The 11,795-nt window shown below is 52.3% G+C and overlaps 1 protein-coding gene across 1 annotated transcript; it reads right to left on the bottom strand.

Annotated features, from left to right (window-relative positions):
- Positions 1–279: 279 nt before the first annotated feature.
- On the bottom strand, positions 280–11,591 carry POLR2C (RNA polymerase II subunit C). Its single transcript, XM_032977608.2, has 9 exons — positions 11,421–11,591; positions 7,089–7,138; positions 6,844–6,912; positions 6,459–6,511; positions 5,276–5,404; positions 4,165–4,216; positions 3,554–3,722; positions 2,934–3,008; positions 280–2,348 (listed from the first exon to the last, which is right to left on the bottom strand). The coding sequence occupies exons 1-9, from the start codon at positions 11,504–11,506 to the stop codon at positions 2,204–2,206; spliced, it is 828 nt and encodes a 275-aa protein (XP_032833499.1). The 5' UTR covers positions 11,507–11,591; the 3' UTR covers positions 280–2,203.
- Positions 11,592–11,795: the final 204 nt, after the last annotated feature.

Here is an 11,795-nt window from a genome sequence, read left to right as displayed (position 1 = left end):
AGCATGTTTCTGAATGTGGAGGGGAAAAAGGCGGAGGAGCCGGAGAAAAATCCACACGACCACGGAGAGAGAAACGCCTCAAACCATGAGGTTACCATTTGTTAACCTCAATGAGGTTACCATTGAAGTCAACCTCATACCATGAGGTTGCAATTAAAGTTCACATACCATGAAGTTACCATTGAAGTTACCATTGAAGTTAACCTCATACCATGAGGTTACCATTGAAGTTTCATTGAACACGAGACCACTTTCACCGGCGAGCGACACCACGATACATTTCAGTTGGACAGGTTTTATTTATTCATCAAGACGGAGACGAGAGGAGTCCACGTGTTGCATGCATTGAGAAGATAAAACCGTGAAAACTACGTAAGATTGTTTTTTCCTTTTTGCTTTTCCTTGCGTATGCCCCATCATTTGGATATTTTTTTTAAAGGTGTGTCTTGATTTTAAAGGTAGGGCCACCTTGGTTTCATTTAATACTGTAACGTATTGCGATGCGATGCCCTCTTTCGTGGGGGGCGAGTTCTTACTCAAAAAATAAATTGAGCGAATGAGTCGGTTGAGGCTTTTTCTGGACAAACGAGGGGAACGCCAAAAATTGACAATCCCGTCAACTCCATCCTGCCGCCTCTTGAGGTCTCTTCCCACCGCTAACAAACCACACAGCCGAGCGTCAAGGCAGCAGCAACGTGTTGAGAAGCGGGCACCAAGCTCTGTGGTCCTCTATATATCACGAAGGCGTTATCGGCCAACGAATGAGCGGTGTAGAGACGCGGGAGGAAACGCCACGCGTACGAGGCAGCAACACTCGATCCCCGTACAGATGGAAACTGGATGGGCGATTAAGTCCACTTTCTTTCTCCTGACTGACGAGCCGGGGTTATGTGGCACCGACTCGACGCCTACGGGCAGGGAGTGTTACGTGTTGTGCGGTGATCCAGCAACCCCTCACTGCTGCTGCTGCCTTCATAGTGCTGGATCACGGGCAGCCACTCTGCAGCAGCAAGCCATCACCGCCGCCGCACGGCTAAAATTCCAGGGGGTGCGAGAATGAGACCACTCCTCGCTAAACATAACCCATTCGCAGAGCAGTCAGTGGTCTCATCCGCTCACCGAGCCATCGGAGCCTCCTCCCGTTTACAGCCCTGCGAAGCCAGCGGTGGTCATTCCACATTCCTACGGCAAGGGTGGAGGTGGCGAGTCATAAATTCTCTTTTCCCCCAGTTGCATCGCTTTCGGTGTCACGTCGAGAGACTAATCCATTCTGAAATATCTGACTTCGAGAACAGCCCACTGAAGTGGATTTCACAGAGCTACTTCTGAGATCCTTTCAAGGCGACCTCTTCCGCACGGGGAGAGGCCGGCACTTCTCCACACACCCCCCCCCCCCCTCTGCACGTGCGAGTGACACTGGTCAAGCGGATATTTTTTTTTTATTCAAAGAGTCGCCGCTTATTCGTGTGCTTAGCAAATTCGGAAATGTTTATTGAAAACGACAAACAAACGCATCGACGAGAAGATAGGAAGCAGCGCCCCGTTGTGCAGGGACGTGTCTCCCAGGGGCGCCAAACACCACAAACTATGGGCTGGACAGCGCCGACAAAGGCCATGAGTTACAACTGGGAGGCGGTTTCTGAGCGCAACAAATTATTAGCCAATCAATCCCAACTTGCCAAACACTAGTTCTGTCCCGAACCCTAACAAGCCCTACCTCTAACACTAGCCCTTCCCATAACCACGAGCCAACTCACCATTGGCCCTACCTCTAACATTAAGTCGACCTCCAGCACAAGGCAAAGGACCCCCGCCCCCCTCTCTCCACGTGTTTGTCCTCGTCTCGGTTTTGTAGTTCCCATTGCTCCCCCCACCCCCCCCCCCACGCAGTTGGCGATCACGACCAATCAGGAGAGCACTGCCCGTGTCTCTCTCAGGGAACACAAACGCAGCACCCCCCACCCCCCACCACTATCTCACACACAGGAGCTAACAGCTGCGCGAACACTCAGCGGAACTCGCGGCTCCACCCGGCCGCCACGCCGACACGTCCGTGACGAAGCATGACTTGGGGGAGCGACAGCGCAAGCGGTTACCGCTCGTGGTGCAACCGCGACCGGATCGTGCCGATTATAATCTGGATGTGGCGCTGGAGGTGGTGGTGGATGTGGTGGTGGTTGTGGTGGTCGATGTGGCGTTCCGTTTAGTTGATGGTGAGGACGTCCGTCTGGATCTCGTGGCTCAGCTGCGTCTGGAGGTCGCTCAGCTTCTTCTTGAGGACGCCGAGCGCCATGAGGACCACGTTCTCGGGGCGCAGCGCGCCAGACGTCTCCACGTTAAAGTAGAAGCTACGCGCGCGCACATACACACACACGCGCGCGCACGTTCACACACGTACGTTCACAAGCACGCACGGGTAGTTGGGATTCGTAGTGCTGTGCAAATGCCACCATGCCACCGCTGCCCACACACACACACAAGACAAATATGAAGACAAAGATTCCCATTATAGCCTTAACAGACTGTTGGGGCAAGTGCTGCTCGCGAGCACCGATAAAGGCCGGCACACGGCACACGAGGCGGTGGGTGGCCAGCACCACGCCCGGCGACCTTTGTCTCCCAAGTGGCGATATTTACACTCCGCACCAGGTACTCATTTGAGGCCGAGTCGAACTATAGGAGGCCCAGGACCGGTTCAGATAATCATCACTGGTGTTGGCTGCGAGCAGGAATCGAACGTGGATCGCCGGGTTCATAGTGCAGCGCGCTAACCACGACACTTCCACGCGAACCACTACACTTCCGCTCCCCACACACACAGCCACAGAATCTAATGCATGTCCACGCACACGCAGAGAGGAGCGCGCACACACACACAGAGACACCAACACAAAAACACACAAACGCAGACCCACACAATGCGTGCATCTCACCGGTTGGGCACTCCGTTGGGGTCAAAGGGCGCCTGAATCTCATCCTCTTCGAGCTCGGAGTACTCGCTCTTGGGCCTGGGCGGCACGGAGGGCAGGACGACGGGATGCGGGAACGGCGGAGAATAATTCATCATAAATGTAAAAAATAAAAACCAGCGCCTCTTTCCCCGAGCTCCCTACGAGTGCACGTGTGCCCTCTCTACGCCGAGTCTGGACGTAGTCATATTTAGACGCGATACCAAACCGAACAGTATTCTCAGCCACTGCAGGCAAAATTATCATTATTATTATATTTTACACACCGTCAAAATTGCATCTCAAAACACTGAACATTGCGATTCACGTGAACATGATATATAAAACAAGAGATACTACGGAGACACGGCTCACGCACAAGACACAGGGTACGGAGGTTGAACACAACACGAGCCACAGAAAACAACATAAGAGACACAACAGAACCATTGTACCGGTATCCCGCGACTTACAAAAGGGATGCGTTCTTTAACGCGCGTACAACGAAATTTCGTAAAGCGCAACGGCTTTTCCCATTATAATGTTAGTTAGGGAATGTGTTTCGGACGGTCATTCTAACTCTAAGGCCCGATTGGGGACCATACCATTCTTCGGGCTTGGGGAAGATGGTGTGGCGCAGGGCGTTGTCGGGGTCGTACTCGAAGGCGACCCCCGCCGTGGGGTTCCACTTGGCGTGCTCCTTGCCGAAGCCCTTCTTGGCATGAGCCCGCAGCTTCAGCTCCTGGCCCTTGCGCAGCTTGACGATCAGGATGTCTGCGCGCACGCGACACGCGCCGATGTTCAAACACGCGGCGGCGCACGCAACGCACACGATCGACACGGAGCGGTCGCACCGCGTGCACGCGACGTGGCCAAAGACGAAGAATCCGTTCCCCCGTCGTGGCCTTAGGACTTTTTGGGGTAAGTGCAGCGAGCGAACGCCTAACGAGAACCGGCATTGGCACGCAAGGTGGTGGGTGGCCAGCATCCCGCCCGGCCAGTGGCGACGTTTACCCATCGCACCCAGGTACTCAATTGAGGCCGAGCTGACCTAGCAGGGAGGGCCCAGGACCGGTTCAGATATTCGTCACTGGTGTTGGCCGTGAGCGGGAGTTGAACTCGGGGTGCCGGGTTCGCGGCTCGGCGAGTTAACCACCGCGCCAGCGCTCTTCACAACACACCGCATCGCACACAGCTGGACGCGGCGCTGCCTCACCGTCCTGCTCGCCGTAATCGTTGGGGTCGTCCTCCCTGCTGCGCGACGTCACCTGGAGGCGGCACGAACGCAGGCACAGCAGGTGAACACGCGGTGCGCACGCAAACCTACACAAACATAAGGGGGTTCCCTGCTGTGTACATTCCAACGGAGCCATTTGCGACGTCATTTTTCTCACGTGTCAAATTTGGAGCCGCGACGCCGCCACGCAATGGCCTACTCGTGCTGAATGTTTACGGTCAATACGCTCACCGCCGCGGTATTAATCAGGGCCGCCCGATGGATTTGAACCGTGAACCTCCGCCGCAACAAGCGGCGAGCTCGCATCCGCGAGGCCGTGTCGCCGTCCTGGACTACCGATCCAGGACACCATTGTCAGCGGTGATCTACCGGTGAGCTACTAGGGTTAGAGTTTGAGTTTCGTCATGACCAAGGTTAGGAAAGTACGCTTTTATAATCGAACGGTTGTGGGTTGGGACCAAGATGTGCAAGAAATCAGCAGTGAGAAGAAGAGTGGTGTCACGTGTTTGGCAAGAGCCGTGGGCCCTGGTACGAGGAATTAAATGCGCGTTGAACTTAGAACTTCTTTCGCACCGTACGTAGCCAACCGTGCTAATCTTAGGTGCGGGATGCCCACACACTCCCAGCCCATTGAAGTTCCCCTGTGCATGCCCTTCCCCACACCTCTTCGTAACTCAGCAGCTGGGCCCACCGGCCCGTGGGCCCCCAGTGCAGTTGCACCGCCTGCACATTGCTCGTCAGCTGCGCCGCTAGAGAGGGATTGCCACTCCATTGCGAGCCGCGTCCGGGCATCACGTGCGCAGGAAATGCGGTGCGATATGCGTGTGCGTGCGTGGAGCAATAGTGTTGCGGTTATTGCCCCCCGAGTTCGATTCCCGCTCACGGCCAACACCAGTGGCGATTATCTGAACCGGTTCTGGCCCTCCCCTAGGTCGACTCAGCCTCAAAAACGAGAACCTGGTGCGGTGTGTAAAAACATGGTCACTGGGGCTAGACGGGGATCGTTGTCTTTGTTCTGTGCGTGCGTGTGCGTGCGTGCGTGCGTGCGCGTGCGTGCGCGTGCGTGCGCGTGCGTGCGCGGCGCACGTACGGGGACGACGCGGGGGTTGGTTGAGATGAGGTCACGTGAGGTCACGTGCCGCGTCTGATCCTCCGAGCACTTCACCTCCAGGTTTAGCTCCACCGAGCACTCCGCGCAGAACTCGTCGCAAGTGCAGTCCTGCTCGCATGCACACACACGCACACACACGCACGCACACAAGAGGGAGTTTTAGAGTGAAGAGGACAAGGATGAGACATGCGTAGATGGTGACGTTGCCCAGCGGGAGAGGGTTCGCAGCTTGTTCGTGGTTCCAATTTGGCAGGCAGCCCTGGTTATTACTGCAGGTGTATGAACCATATGGTGTTATGCGCCGCCTGCTTCATAGTGGATGTTGAAGAGCTCCTAACGTCATTTGAAACGAGGAAGCCATCGTGTGCCGGCGTCATGGTTCAAGTTTGCCAAATTACACTGCCAATTAGTAAATTGGGATTACACACATCAGCAAGATCGTCTCCGACTGTGAAACGGCTGTCTGGGAAAAACACGGCAAAGTCTTCCGTGACGATGGCCCTGCGCTACGAGAATGATAGCGCCACGACGATTCGATGCGTCTGCAACGAGCGCAGCGCGGTTTAAGGAGGTGCGGGCAAAGATATCGATCGATGCACGTCACGATGCACGGACTAAAGTGAATTCATGGTACATACGTACCGTATTGAAACGTTCCTTAGAACTGACGACTACTTACCGGATATATCGATTCATTGATTAAAAGTGTGGTTAGCACGTTGAGCTACAAACCCGGCAACTCGAATACCCGCCATGGGATGAGCGGGATAGACTGGTCCAAAGCATCTCCTATGAAACCACAAACCCTTAAATTATTTTTAATTTTACCAGGTAAGGCCCACTGAGCTATGTGTAGCTCTTTTTCAGAAGCGACCTGGCCACAAATCATAGCTCAACAAAAGTGGCTCATCACGTGTACATTTATAGCAACCAAAAAACTGTTAACGCATTTTCATTCTGAAAGTGGAGGGTAAAACCGGAGGACCCAGAGAAAAATCCATACCACCATGGGGAGGACAGGAATACTCCAAATATACAACAGGCATCAGGGTCAGGATCGAACACACAACCTCCTGTATAGTAGGCGAGGTAGTTAACATCTGGCCACCGTGGCGCTCCACTCCCCGCCCTGTCACACAGCCTCTCTGTCACAGGCACCTACCCGAGAGTACTGCATCTTGTCCACGATCTCGTCGCTGGTGAGAGGGATGAGCCCTGCGGGGGGGATAGGCGAGGACACGGGGGTGAAGGCGACAAGGTAAGCGTCTCGCACGACGGAACCGTCCTTCCCGCACGCGGCGGTCGTGTTGAATTTACGGCGTCGGGCATGGTGAGGGCAGTGGAAGTGACTGGAAGATTACGGAAGAAATCAGGAGAAAGGGGCCACGGAGAGCGGGGAAAAGAGGGAGCAGTGAAGTTGGTCAAGAACAAAGCGAGGAGTCGGAGCAGCAGAGACGGGGGGGGAGGGGGGGGGTGCGGCCAAACAGCCGCAGTGACCATAGCCGGTCCAGGCAGGTGCGGTTAAAGGGTGTGGGGGGGTCACACACCGACGCGGTGAGCGATGAACTCATCGTGCAGGACCGAGGAGTTGGCGTCGATCTGAACCCAGTCAATCGCTGCAACAAGAACACACACAGCGCCACACGTCACGCGTAAGAGCGATCGGGGGATCGCGCGACCGCGTCGTGTGATCCCGTGTGATCCCGTGTGATCCCGTGTGATCCCGTGTGCTAGAACGCAAGGGACATGGGGGGGTTGACGAGCGAGGCTGCTTGCGAGTTCGCTCACTCACCTAGGGTGGGGACCTCGGCGTGGAACGTCCGGCGGAGGGAATTGGCGACGCTGGAGGTACAGAATTTGCGGAACGCTCGTTACACACAAAGTGCTGTTGCCACAAATGAACCACAATACCTCGCTGATCTCAAGGAGCATAGACCATCACGCACACTCCGGTCATCCTCGCAACGGCTTCCGGCTGGCCATCGAACAAAGACGGTCACCGCATCGCGCGCTTTTGGATGCGCTTCTGCGGCCGTCTGGAACGTTCTTCCTTCTTATATGAGGAAGCCACTGGAGCTACGCACTGTTAAATCATCTGCATTGAAAACTAATTTCTTTAGAACTGCTTGTTGTGTTAAGTTTCAGTTTGGTGTTTTAACATCTTAACACAACTGTTTTGTTTGCCAGAAAAAAAGAGGAAAACCTATTTTCATTATTATAAACAGTTTGCCTTAAGAGGCTAACCCCCCTTTCCTGTGTTGCGAGCGAAACGTCGTGGTTTTTATTTTTTACTATCATTATTTTTTCTATCTACGTTACTTTACCGAAAGAACCAAATAATATAAGTACAGTAAAACCTTGGATTGTGAGTAACTTGGTCTGCGAGTGTTTTGCAAGACGAGCAAATTTTTTTTTTTTAATAAATATTAATTTGACAAACGAGCGAGGTCTTGCAATACGAGCAGTACGTGTGTACGCTTTGTACTGCCGAACGTCACGTGATCAAAACTGATATACGAGTGCTTTGATATACGAGTGCTTTGGATTACAAACACGTTTCCGGAACGAATTATGCTCGCAATCCAAGGTTTTACTGTATTATGAAAGTTGTGTTGGGATGCCTTGGTGTTTGTGTGTGTGTGTGGTTCTGGTTGGCTGCACTGGCTACATGAATACGCCACAAACCAACATTCCTGCGGAGGGAGCTGGTAGGAACGTTGGGTTGCTCGGTCCATGGCCAGGGTCAACAACGGCGGCACCACGTGGTGTATTCAGCAAATATGCCCGACTGTGAGGGCGGGCACAAGCCGGCGTGAGTAGGTTAAATGTTGAGTTTTATAAGGGCACCACGGGGTGACCAGCCCCACCCCACCCAGCCCCACCCCTCCCACCCCCCACCCAGCCCCTCCCCACCCTCCCCACCCTCCCTACCCAGCCCCTCCCATTTTTGGATGCACGACGGACAGACGGACACAATAATCCCCTGTGGGCTGGTGGTGTAACCAGGAGCTTTCTACCAGTATAAGGTTGGCGTTAGTGCTCGCGTTCGTGTAGACCAGGGGTCGGGAACCTATGGCTCGCGAGCCAGATGTGGCTCTTTTGATGATTGCATATGGCTCGCAGATAAAACAATATTCTCACTTGTTTTAATCCATCCATCGATTTTTCACTGCGCATGTCCTGTTCAGGGCTGCAGGAGCAATTGTCCATTATTTTAATTGGATGATACTGGCCTACGTTTGCCGTTGCTGGGTAAAACAGGTAAACGCCCCCTTTTGAATCAGTCTGAGACTGCGTCTGCTCGGTCATTAGCTCAAAGCTAACCCTTCGACGAAGAAGATGGCGAAAAGAAAAAAAGACGACGAGTATCGTACATTTCAGGACGAATGGACCGAAGAATTCGCCTTTGTGGAGAGAGCGGGTTCTGCGGTGTGTCTAATTTGCAATGACAAAATTACATCGTTGAAACGGTCGAATGTAAAGCGGCACTTCGACACGCGCCACGCTACCTTTGCATCAAAATACCCTGCGGGAGACAGCAGAAAGAAAGCGTGCCAAGAGCTTCTGAGCAGGGTGCAAGCTAGCCAGCAGCAACTCCGCGTATGGACCCGGCAAGGTGACTATAATTCGGCTAGCTTTGCTGGTTCTTTAGCAATAGTGAGGAACGGAAAACCATTCACAGATGGCGAGTATGCTAAAACGTTCATGCTGGATGTAGCCAATGAACTTTTTGATGATCTTCCGAACAAAGACAAGATAATCAAACGGATACAAGACATGCCTCTGTCGGCAAGAACTGTTCATGATCGTACCATCGTGATGGCAAACAAAGTGGAGGAAACGCAAGTGAAGGACATAAATGCAGCGCCGTTCTTTTCTCTGGCTTTGGATGAGTCAACAGACGTGAGCCATTTGTCGCAGTTCAGCGTGATTGCAAGATATGCTGTTGGTGACACACTGCGCGAAGAAAGTCTTGCTGTTCTGCCATTAAAAGGGTCCACAAGAGGTGAGGATTTATTCAAGTCTTTCATGGAGTTTGCTCAAGAAAAAAGTCTACCTATGGATAAACTTCTCTCAGTGTGTACTGATGGTGCTCCGTGTATGGTGGGGAAAAACAAAGGATTTGTGGCGCTTCTCCGTGAACATGAAAATAGACCCATCCTAAGTTTCCATTGCATTATACACCAGGAGGCACTTTGTGCTCAGATGTGTGACAGGCAGTTTGGCGAAGTGATGTCGCTGGTCATTCGTGTGATCAACTTTATTGTTGCCCGAGCCTTAAATGATCGCCAGTTTAAAACACTGCTGGATGAAGTTGTAAATAACTATCCTGGTCTGCTTTTGCACAGCAATGTGTGTTGGTTGTCAAGAGGGAAGGTGCTTAGCCGTTTTGCGGCTTGCCTGAACGAAATCCGGACTTTCCTTGAAATGAAAGGCGTCGGGCATCCTGAGCTAGCCGACACCGAGTGGCTCCTCAAGTTTTACTATCTCGTAGATCTGACTGAACATCTGAACCAGCTCAACGTGAAAATGCAAGGCATTGGAAATACAGTGTTATCCCTTCAACAAGCTGTATTTGCTTTTGAAAACAAGCTGGAGTTTTTCATCACGGATCTTGAAACAGGTCGTTTACTACACTTTGAAAAACTGAGCCAATTTAAAGATGCATGCACAGCAAGTGAGCCCATTCAAAACCTTGATCTCCACCAGCTAGCTGGCTGCACATCCAGTCTCCTACAGTCCTTCAAAGCACGCTTTGGAGAATTTCGTGAGCACACTCGTCTTTTTAAGTTCATCACCCATCCAAACGAGTGTTCACTGAACACAGCCGACCTGAATTACATCCCTGGTGTCTCCGTCAGAGATTTTGAAGCAGAAGTGGCTGACCTGAAGGCCTCAGACATGTGGGTGAATAAGTTCAAGTCACTGAATGAAGATTTGGAAAGAATCACACGACAGAAAGCGGAGTTGGCGAGCAAGCACATGTGGACAGAAATGAAAAAACTCCAACCCGAAGACCAGCTGATTCTCAAAACTTGGAACGCGCTTCCTGTCACATACCACACACTGCAGCGTGTGAGTATTGCTGTATTGACCATGTTTGGATCTACGTATGCATGTGAGCAGTCATTCTCACATCTTAAAAACATCAAGTCCAACCTACGATCACGTTTAACGGATGAAAGCCTCAACGCTTGCATGAAGCTTAACCTCACCAAGTACCAACCCGACTACAAAGACATCAGCAAATCCATGCAGCACCAGAAGTCGCATTAATGGTGAGTGTTATAACAACATTATTTAAAAGAATAAATTCAGAGGCTTATTATACTGACATTTAGTAGAATTCACTTTTAAAATATATTATATGGCTCTCACTGAAATAAATTTCCAAATTTTTTGCTTTCATGGCTCTCTTAGTCAAAAAGGTTCCCGACCCCTGGTGTAGACGATGTCGCTACGATGAGTGTTAAGTGTCCACGCGAGTGTTAGCGTTAGTCTGTCAAGAGGTTCGTGAAGACGCAGGCTACGCGATAGTGTTAGTGCATGCTCGCGCCCGTGGTGTAATGTTAGTACACGATGGAGCTAGAGTGCATTATTGTGCACACTAGTGTAAATGCCTGGGTACGAGATAGCGTACGCCGTGGTGTTAGTGCTTGCTAATGTTAGTACACGCTATTGTTTGGGTTAATTTTACGCGCAAGTGTTAGTACACCGTACTGCTAGTTTTAATGTTAGCGTACATGATAGTTTTAGTACACGCTACTGCTCGTGTTAGCGTACACTCGTGTTTAGTAAGCGTTATAGTACACGCTAGCACTAGTTGGTACTAACACTGGCGCTTGTGTTCACTAGCGCGTACTAACATTCACACTCGTGCTAGCGTGAATGTTAGTCCACAAGGGCGCTAGCGTGTTAGTACACACACTCTAGCGTGTAGTACTAACACGCTAGCGTGTTAGTCCACAAGGGCGCTAGTGTGTGTTAGTACACACACTAGCGTGTGTACTAACACACACTAGCGCTAGCGACGGAGGCCGTGGGACTTGGGGCCTGGTCTCACGCCGCACCGCGCGCCTCCTCCTCCTCGCCCTCCACCTCGCGTTCCTTCATCGCCGCTTACGCGAGGTCCGTGTCCTCCACGATGAATTTGACGTTCTCGTCCGTGAGCTCCGAGATCTTCACCGTCGGCTGGTTGGCGTACGGCATCTCGGGCAACGTCGTACGCTAGGCCCCAAGCGCGCGACGGGGTCTGTGGGGGCGTTACCACGGGGACCGGCCATCGTACGTAGGGTTGGGGGAGTGTCACTGGTGCGGCCATTTTACGTAGGGTTAAGGGGGAGGGGGAACATATTACGTAGGGTTGGAGACCTGGGCGGCCATCTTACGCAAGGTTGGGGGGGGTGCAACCTTGACGGCCATCTTACGTATGGATGTGGGAGACCTGATGCCACCGGCACGGCCATCTTACGCAAGGTTGGGGGGAGTGCAACTAGAA

The sequence above is a fragment of the Petromyzon marinus genome, chromosome 63, assembly GCF_048934315.1.
Source record: "Petromyzon marinus isolate PM22_M1 ecotype Great Lakes invasive population chromosome 63, UKy_Petmar_22M1.pri1.0, whole genome shotgun sequence".
NCBI classification, from domain to species: domain Eukaryota; kingdom Metazoa; phylum Chordata; class Hyperoartia; order Petromyzontiformes; family Petromyzontidae; genus Petromyzon; species Petromyzon marinus.
This window is presented reverse-complemented; position numbering and strand designations above follow the sequence as displayed.

What these genes read in the sequence shown, in the direction of transcription:
- POLR2C (XM_032977608.2), bottom strand. Translation starts at nt 11,506, where the DNA reads ATGCCGTACGCCAACCAGCCGACGGTGAAGATCTCGGAGCTCACGGAC. An exon ending in ACAAGATGCAGTACTCTCGG is followed by an intron (nt 5,405 to 6,458) that starts GTAGGTGCCTGT and finishes GCATGCGAGCAG; the next exon opens with GACTGCACTTGCGACGAGTT. An exon ending in TTCCCCAAGCCCGAAGAATG is followed by an intron (nt 3,009 to 3,553) that starts GTATGGTCCCCA and finishes CGTGCCGCCCAG; the next exon opens with GCCCAAGAGCGAGTACTCCG.